This window comes from Drosophila montana, unplaced genomic scaffold (genome assembly GCF_035044405.1).
Source record: "Drosophila montana isolate Dmon_TW-CO22-7 unplaced genomic scaffold, ASM3504440v1 contig_1624_1, whole genome shotgun sequence".
Classification (NCBI taxonomy): Eukaryota; Metazoa; Arthropoda; class Insecta; order Diptera; family Drosophilidae; genus Drosophila; species Drosophila montana.
Genome location: NW_026996559.1, coordinates 1118545 through 1127854, shown reverse-complemented (window position 1 = coordinate 1127854; position 9310 = coordinate 1118545). Strand labels below are relative to the sequence as shown.

The 9310-nt window shown below is 45.9% G+C and overlaps 1 protein-coding gene across 1 annotated transcript; it reads left to right on the top strand.

Moving 5' to 3' along the window:
• Window positions 1-347: 347 nt before the first annotated feature.
• LOC135440560 (formin-J) lies at window positions 348-4599 on the top strand. Its single transcript, XM_064699807.1, has 2 exons — window positions 348-928; window positions 1954-4599. The coding sequence occupies exons 1-2, from the start codon at window positions 787-789 to the stop codon at window positions 4380-4382; spliced, it is 2571 nt and encodes an 856-aa protein (XP_064555877.1). The 5' UTR covers window positions 348-786; the 3' UTR covers window positions 4383-4599.
• The last annotated feature ends 4711 nt before the right edge of the window (window positions 4600-9310 follow it).

The following is a 9310-nucleotide window of genomic DNA, read 5'->3' as shown; positions in this document are numbered from 1 at the left end:
ACGCTGGATAATTTCTTCTATATATGCAAAATGTATAACAGCGAAAATGAAGCCGTTTTCTCTATTTTATCAATACTTTGTCAAATGAAAAATCGACAGCGATGCGCTGGATGGGCGTGGCAGAGGATCTCGATTGTATAGAGGCTTGTTGAAAATTTTTCCGGCCTTGCCAAAACGCACACGAATCAAAACGAAGGATAATTTGTATACAATTTTGTAAAATCGAAAGAATTTGAATTTGAAAGAATTTTGTTTGTATTTGGCAGCATGGAAGGCCGTTTTGATATGTCATTAAACTATATACTTTCTTTTATTGTAGGCAAATTTTTGTTTTTTAGCAGGCTTTTCATTTGTAGTTATTTTGGATGTATTTCAATTTCCAAACAATTTTCTCTACGCTTCGACACTTTTAGTATTTAAAGTCAGTTCTTTACCCTATTTTCCGATTTTAAATTGCATACAGTATAAAAGAGGTTCAAGGTCTGTTTAAGACGAACGTACCTATAAAAATTATCTAAGCCATTTTCGTTGCCATTGTAAAGAACCACAAAATTCTTAGAGTTTAAGGCGCGTGCACCTCAATTGGGGAGCAGCGCATAGAAAAACACCCGAATCGTTACGGCTAACCAGTTTACCAACCAGTGACAGCGTTCTAATATAAAAGTAAAAGCCACTGGACCTGGAATCGCCAGGCGATAACCGCCACAACCGGGCACAATTAAAGAGCAGATACTGCGCATTCTCACACGACACAGAAGTTGGACGAGGTGTAGCCGCCGATATAATATGAAGGCCGATCAACTAAATCGGCTAATGCGCGTCAATGGGCGTAAAAATCTCTGGTTACTGCGCAACACCAACCAGTTATATGAGAATGCAGTGAAGAGCTACTATGAACGAAGCACCTCATTGCTGCCATATAGTCCGAGTAAGTATACCAATGAATAATAGGCTTGAAATAATAGGATTTTGGACAAGTATCCGACCCGACACATACACTTATAATGCTAGCCCTGTCGGTCAGTCAAACTGTATTAGCTGTATGCATTAAGAGAGATAGATAAAGTGAAAGGTTAAGATAGATATATAAATAGAGCGATAAAGAAAGAGAGATACAAATGAGATTAGGAATGATAAACATAAATGAAAAAAAGATATAGACGTACATATATAAAGAGACAGCTGAAGAGAAAGATATATAGATAAAGGGAAAGATGATATGAGATATAGATAGCAATAGATATAGGGAGAGCGATAGATAGATGGGAAATTGTGTCGTGTAGACCGCTCTTGACGGACTTGGGGTATTATTAAGTAAATAAAAGACCTCTCTTCTGGGTTGACTAGCATACTGAACTTCTCTGGCCCGTTACTATACAGCAACTAGCTATGTCTTGGATAAACCGTTCCGGGTCCACTGTGATGATGACAACTATAGTCTTAGCTTGTATTCGTTAATGTACTTCGCGACTCGTGTCGTACCTTACACCCCTCGGTCGGTAGGGCGGGAGGTTGCATTCAGCACATTGCATCGGGTTTCGCGCGAATCCATAAAGAATGTATTTTCTTTATTCTTGATTAGTATCAACCGCCGAGTCGATAAAGCCATGGCTGTTTGTCCTTTCTGTCTGTTTCTATGTAGACCAGTCTCTCAGCCTAAAAGCCATCAAATCTTTGCATATCGGACTACTATATCATATAGCTGTCATAGGAATAATCTGTCAAAAACTACGCTCTTGTTCTGAAGACATCTTGAGCTAACATAACATTTCAGAACTTTTTGATGCTTCTCAAATATTATAAAGCTCTATAAGCGGTCTCCTAATATATCTGTAAAAGTGCAAGCCGTATGTCTGGAAGAGGATTTAATCTTAGGCGAGCCGAGAATATATTTAATATTTCCTGTTATATTTGTATTTTATTATTTTGTACTCCCATTTTGCACAAAAATAGTGTCCCAGAATGTAAAGGCTCGTGAGGAGAACCGAGCACCCTTGCGGATATTGACAATGCAACGGGAGCGGAGTACAGCTCCGGAGTATCCACGCAACCACAAGCAGATGGCCGATCAGGCGGCCTGCGCGAATTCGGGTCATCTGTTGAACACGGTAATTCAGGCGAACAGACGGCGTTCCATGTCATTCTCAGCTGGCGGCTTGCGCATGTACGGCAAACAGATACTGAATAGCAGCGATGGCGGGGGGAAGGATTCCAGTAGCCCAGATAAGAGTAGCACCACCGTGGTGAGTGGCAGTAATCCAAAGGGCGAGCAGCAGCGAACGGATGGGTGTGTAAATGGAAATAACATGGATTTGGGCGGATTTAGTGGGCGATCGATGAGCTTGCCGCCGCGCACAACGCTGGAACTGGGCATGGGCTATGCGCTTGGCAAGGGCAAGGGACCGCCCAGCTGTAAGCATCATTTCATTGCGATTGAGAAGACAACGAATGCGGGTGCGGCATCATTGACAAGGCGGCAGCGCCAACGCAGAGACTATGACAACGATGCCGACAAGCTGATGGTTGTCGACGAGGCGCTAAAGCAGCGCCTGGCCGTGCGCTTCGATCGCCAGCCCGAGGACGAGCCAAGCAAGGCGCGCTTTCGCCTTGGCTTCGGTAGCGCCGGCCTCATCGATGGCCGCCAGCTGCCGGGGTTGCCCAAGTCATATACAATGCGCGGCGAGCAGGCCCCGCCCAATAACGTCATCAAGGAACAGACACGCTTCCAGACACTCGGCGAACGGATCAGACAGTTTGAGGTTATACAATTTGCGGACGGTCCAGTCACATATCAGGCGTTCAATCGCCGCCAGGGCTACGCCAGCGGCCGGATCCAACCGATCGGCAATAAGCATTTACCAAAGCAGGAGCCATGCCTGAGCTTCCACAATGTGCTCCATACGAATCACAGGCAGCGCAGCTTTAACTTTCAGACCCGATCGCAATCGCTCGAATCGAATTCGGAGCCGGTTTCAAGACCGAAGGAGCCTCTGGCCATGATGCAAGTGACAAACACAACTGGTAAACGCATTAAGCCGCCGCTGGGGCCGCTGGGGCCGCTGGCGCCCAACTGGCGACCACAGCAGCAACAGCAGCAGCACGAACACAAAGTAGATGCCTTGCTCCGGCCGGTCTCGATTGTGCCGGCGCCACCGTCAACGCGGACCAAAACGAAGCTCAAACCATCCAAGCAGCCAGTCAAGATCGGGAAGACCAAATCAAAGCGGTCCGTCAAGCAAACATGCAACAGCAGTAGCCCGAAACAAGCCAGCAGCAAGATCAAAGCCGCCGCCACGGAGATTGTCCAGGACAAGGTAGTCGTACAGCAGGAGGAGGCAAAGCCCAAAGATGTGTACGTCGAGGAGGCCTTTAAAAAATCAAACGGCCCTGACAACACTGTCAATAAGGCAGCCCTCTCCAACCAAATGAGCCGCACTAGCCATTTGTTCTATATGAAGACCAACACCCGGCGGCAGGAAGTGCCGGCGCCCCGACTGGCCGAGCAGCTGCAAGCTGTGAAAAAAGTGCGAGTGGCACGCAAGGTGCAAGTGGAGCTGCCCAAACAGCCCCAATCTATAAAGGGTGCCCATCATCTGTTGGCCGCCAGCGCGTCTCAAGTGTCTGCCTATAAGCGCGCCTACAAGAATCGACAACAAATACTTCAGGCCGAAATGCTGCACATACATGCACAGCGATTGCCCGAGCAACATCAGCAGCACTTCCAGCGGCAGCAGCAGCAACGCCAGCAGCAGCGCATTGCCCAGGAGCAGCCGCTGAAAAAGCCAACGGGCTATTTCCCAACGGCAGCCAAAAAGTATTCGATTTCGCAGCTGAAAAATGACACTAAGACGCTGGCCAAACATCCAGCAAGGAATACGCCCACAAAGACGACGTGGGTGCATCAGCAACAGCAACAGCAACAACAACTGCAACAGCAGCAACAGCATCTGCAACAGCAGCAACAGCATCTGCAACAGCAACAGCATCTGCAACAGCAGCAGCATCTGCAACAGCAGCAGCAGCAGCAGCCGCCGGTGAAGCAGGAGCCACCAAAGCGGAAGGTAAGACAACAGCCGGAGGCCAAAAAGGTACCAACGCCGCTGACGGCGGCTCAAGCCCCGCCGCGTCCCAGCTATCAGCAAAAAAAGGTGTCAGTTCTAGCGCCCACTGATTCATCGGCAAAGCAACGGCGAAAAACTGTCCCGCATTTGGCCTACGCATACAAGTCCACCGGCCATGTGGCTGCCGTCGGCCATGTGGCTGCCGCCGAGCAGAGCCTCGCCGCCGGCTATGAGAGGCTGCAACAACAACAACAGCTACATCAGCAGCTGCGCCAGCGTCGACAGCAACCTTTCGAGAGCCTCTGGCGTCGCAACTACTAACGGCAAATCCATAAGCAAACGCACGCTGCATATACGCACACGCCCACCCACACACCCACCCACACACCCATACACCCATACAACCATACAGACACGCACGCACACACATGACCCACATACCCAGTTGCGAAACACTGCATTGACCTGTCCCACACAAAAACATAAAAGCCAAACGACACTCGTTTTGGCCAAATAAAAAATAAACGCTAAATGTAAACATTGTGAACTGCGATTGTGCATGGGAGAGGCGATGCGAAAACGAATGGGAGAGCGAATGCGAATGTGAAAGCGAATGAAAGAGCGAATAGGCAAGTAAAGGCGGATGCGGCTGCCGAAGGCCAATTCTAATTTCAATAGCCCAGTGGCACAGTCACACCCACCCACCCACACACTCACACACACATACACAAAACAGCATTAATTTTTCATGCAGATTTAACCGTTACATGACAGGACCAACTAACGATAAGCCGCCGCCGCCGCCGCCGCAGCCGCCGCCGCCGAAAAAGCAGCGCAAGAAAATGGCGACGGCTTTGCTTTGGGGCAGTGTGTATGGGAGGGGAGGAGATGGCTTATGCCAGTGCCGCTGGCTTGTCAGCCTGCGAATTGTTGCCGCGCTTTGATAAATGATGATGCGTTGTACATGACTCGCCATATACGAGTGGTCCGCGCATCATGAGCAGCAGCAGCAGCATGGGCCTAGGCCCAGCAGGACACCAGCAGGCGCGCTCGCTCACTCACTCACTCACTCACTCACTCACTCACTCACTCACTCACACACTTACTGACTGACATGTTAGCTGTGGCCCGGCTGTTTGGATGGAGCTTGATTATCAGATTGACAAACGAACCTATTGACGCCGCAACGGAAAACAACAAAATTAGGACAACGCGAATGACAACAACAGTTTCCTACTCATACTCATAACGCAAAAAAAGAAAAACACCCTTGCCATTTATATATATATTTATATATTTGACCATAGAATGCTGTACTATTTAATACTAGAATGTATTAACCGGCTTGGCCGTTCTTTAAATTTTAAACATACTCGCGTGAAGTGTAAAACATAAAACGTGTAAACACAGACAAGCTCAAAGAATGAAAATAGGCGAGAGAGCACACGAAGAGTGTTATTCTATTTATAGATTACAGTTGCACACAGGAGCAGCAAAGACAATGCAAAAGAGGTGAGCACAAACAACAATTATGGAAGAGAGAGAGCGAGAGCGCGAGAGAGAGAGAGAGAATTAAATGCACAAATTAATAAATTTAATTGTTTAAATAATGACAAGCATTATATATTGTATATTAATATTATTTGTAATAACTTAGAATAACGTATCGGCTGTTTAAATTAAAAATCAAAGACGATACGGAGCGCACAGAACACTTCTGTCGTATATATGTATGTATGTATGTATATTTGTGTTTGCATGTATTTATGTAAGTATGTTGTTTATGCAAGTTTGTATGTGCTTTTGCAAGTATTATGTTTTTATATGTGTATGAATGAATATGTGTATGCATGTACAAATGTACATACACATCTATATATATACATATATGTGTATATGTGTACAGTATTCGACAATTTTTGCATGCCTCTGCGCTGCAATTAGAAACTTTTTTTATTCAAATAAGCCTGGCTGACTCTAATCCTTTGTAATCATATTAATAATAATTATTAGTGTTATATTTATGTGTTTGTATGTATGTAAGCATGCAAAGGTTTGTTTGTGTGTATTTACATATATAGATGGAAATATAGTAACCATGCGTGTGTGTGTGCATTTTTGCGTAAGTACATCTCTATATATAAAACTGTTTGTCCTGACTGACTGGCTGACTGACTGACTGACTGACTGATTGGTGATCAACGCACAGCCCAAACCGTAAGAGCTAGGAAACTGAAATTTTCACTGTAGTTACCTTATGTGATGTAGGTGCACGTTAAGCCGGGGTTTCGGGAAATTCCACTCGCAAGTGTGGAAAAATCGCGAAAAACGTTTGTATGTAACTTTTTTGTTTACCATCCGATCTGCCTCAAATTTATTTTCAAAGGTCTTTGTTCAAATTCATTTGAGGGGTGTTTCGCACTTTTTGGAAAATGCATCCCTCCTTGGTGGAAATGGGGGTCAAAAATTTGGTGGGTGACGTTTTTATTTATTTCCAATTTATTTCCAAGTATCTATATGAAAATTCATTTGAGACGTGTTTTTCACTTTTCGCAGAATTCAAACATCTTTGGGGGGAATGCGATTCAAAGATTTTTTGGGCGAAGTTTTAAGTTGTGTCCGATTTGCTTCAAACTTATTTTCAAAGCTCTACATAAGAACTTAATAAATACGTATTTCAGCGATTTGGGAAATTCCACCCGCAAGAGTGGTAAATTGGCGGAAAACGGTTGTATGAAAGTTTTTTGTTAACGATCCGATCGGCCTCAAACTTATTTTCAAAGATCTTTGTTCAAATTCATTTGAGGGGTGTTTCACACTTTTTGAAAAATCCATCCCTCCTTGGTGCAAATGGGGGTCGAAGATTTGGTGGATGACGTATTGTGTTCAAATTTATTTCCAAAGATCTATAAGAAAAATCATTTGAGACGTGTTTCACATTTTCGCAAAATCTAAACTCCTTCGGTGGAAAATGCATTTCAAAGTTTTTTTTGGTGAATTTTAAGTTTGTGGGAATCCCGTCCGATCAGTTTCAAAATCATTTTCAAAGCTTTTTGAAAACATTGATTTTATAACATACGTGCCACGGGCAAGGCCGGGTTATACCCGCTAGTATTTACATATAAATATATTAAGATCAAATAAATAAGAAGTTGTGTACCTCAAGGCAGTTCAAACCTGGACATGGGTTATCTCCTAACAAAAACCATATATTTATTTGTTTACTTCTCAAGCTCTGAGTCTTAATTTTCACGAAATCGATTTGAAGACAATTAAAAAGAAGGGAAATTGCGATTTGTACACCAATTTTTGGTGCTGGCGATAACAAAGAAAATTGATATTTGCTGAAAAAAATGAGTTTAAAACCGAAACCAGTTAGGTGAAGGCCAAAAGTTGTGTGTAACCCTCTTCCGCATATTTTGCAACTTTTTGGGTGACTTTTCCCCCTGCAGCACACACACAAATGAAGTTCCTTCAAAAACACACTTCAAATAACCAAAGGCAAATTGGCGGACAACCAAATCCGACAGCGAAACAAGGCTCAGGTTCAGATTTGCATCTTCGTCTCCTTCCTTAACCCCCCCCCCCCTCCACCCCCCGTACCACTCCTGCTCTCTTCTGAGCCGAGGCTAAAAGAAAAAATGAACGGAAAGAAAGGCGAAAAGAGCGTGCAATTTTCATTGGCATAAATAAATAAAAATCACATGAAATTAATTCCAAGCAACAACATGGCATGCATCAGCCATGCCCCCGCCGCACCCCTCCCAATTTCCACGGCACCCTTCCACATCAGCAACTGCCCAGCAGAGCGCGCAGCCAAGCAGCACGCAGCAAGCAGCAACAGCAAGCGAGGTCCACACATAAAAGGCTATAAAATTAAATCAAATCAAATGAAATGCGCATATGGATGGCGTTTTATGAGATGCGAAGGGGCGGCAGGGTGGAAGAGTGGGCGAGGGGGCTCTGCTGGCCGTGGAGACAACTTAACTGAGCTCCAACCCCAGCTTCAGCCAAGCAACAACCGAAAGGATTAAAGACAACCACACACAAATGGCGACTTGGCAGGCAACATGCAGCAGACAGCAACGACGACGACGGGAGGCAAGAGCTAACTGCCGTAACAGTTGCTTGGCTAACTGCCCCCAAACCCAAACCCAAACCCCTGCCCCCAACCCCTAACCCTCCCCGTCCCCGTCCCCCTCCATCGACCCTATTAGCTGCTGTGCGTTGGGCAATAAAATAAATCCACCGCAAAGCCGCTGCGGCTAGATTGCTCGGTTGACCCGAAACTCCTCTGTAAGACAGCGCGTGCGCCCCGCGGCCTAGCAAGCACCTAACCTATTTCACCCCCCCCCCCTTCCCCAACCGCCGGCGACCTTCACGTCGGCCCCCCTCAAGCAAGCTAATCGCATGCTGACAGTCGTCCAGTGTCAGTCAGTTTTTAGCGGCTAATTTCGCGTTTTGGCTGCTGTTTCGCTCAGCTTGTTGTTGGGTTTCGCTTTGGTTAATGTGGCTGCCTCCATTTATGCTGCATTGCACCAGAAGACAGAGAGATAGAGAGAAGGGGAGAGGGAAAGACAGCTAGAAAGAGGAAGAGCAAGTTTGTTGAAGATTAAGCCACTTCACATTGTCGCATGTTGTCCGAGTTGCGATTTCCAGTACAGATTTTTGTATGGCACTTTGTATGCAACCACCCCCCCCCCCTTCCCCACCCCTCCCACTCCACCATCCCTTCACCGACCACCACTTTGTGTGCTTGTCACTCGTTTTTGTGGTCATTTCAAATTTTCATTTCATTTGCCATAAAAAGGAAATTGGTTTTGTATGCTAGTTGCCTTCTGTCAGTGCCTTTGCCTTTGCCTTTGCATTTATGTATATTCTTCGCTTACTTCGCCCTGCGCCCTGTTCGAAACAAACGCTGTGGGAAAGGGGGGGGGGGGGGGGGAGTTCACTTTAAGTTGATTGTCATTGCCTAACTAACTGCATGGCTATACACACACACACACACACTCACACAAGCACATACATACAAACACACACACAGACTAGCCCAACATGACGACTGCCAAGTGGCGGCTACCTGAAAGCACACAGAGCTTAAAATTGTATTGTTCCCGGTTCAAAGGCTTTTGTCTGTGTGGCTGCCATTCGAGTGCATTGACAGCCCGCTGAGGAGTGTGAGCTGGAGAGGGGTAGGTCAGCCAAGACATAACAGTTGGTCAGCAGTGTTGGAGAGGCGAAGTGAGGGG

Coding starts and splice junctions, on each gene's coding strand:
- LOC135440560 (XM_064699807.1), top strand. CDS start 787: ATGAAGGCCGATCAACTAAATCGGCTAATGCGCGTCAATGGGCGTAAA. Junction 929..1,953: donor ATTGCTGCCATATAGTCCGA/GTAAGTATACCA, acceptor GCACAAAAATAG/TGTCCCAGAATGTAAAGGCT.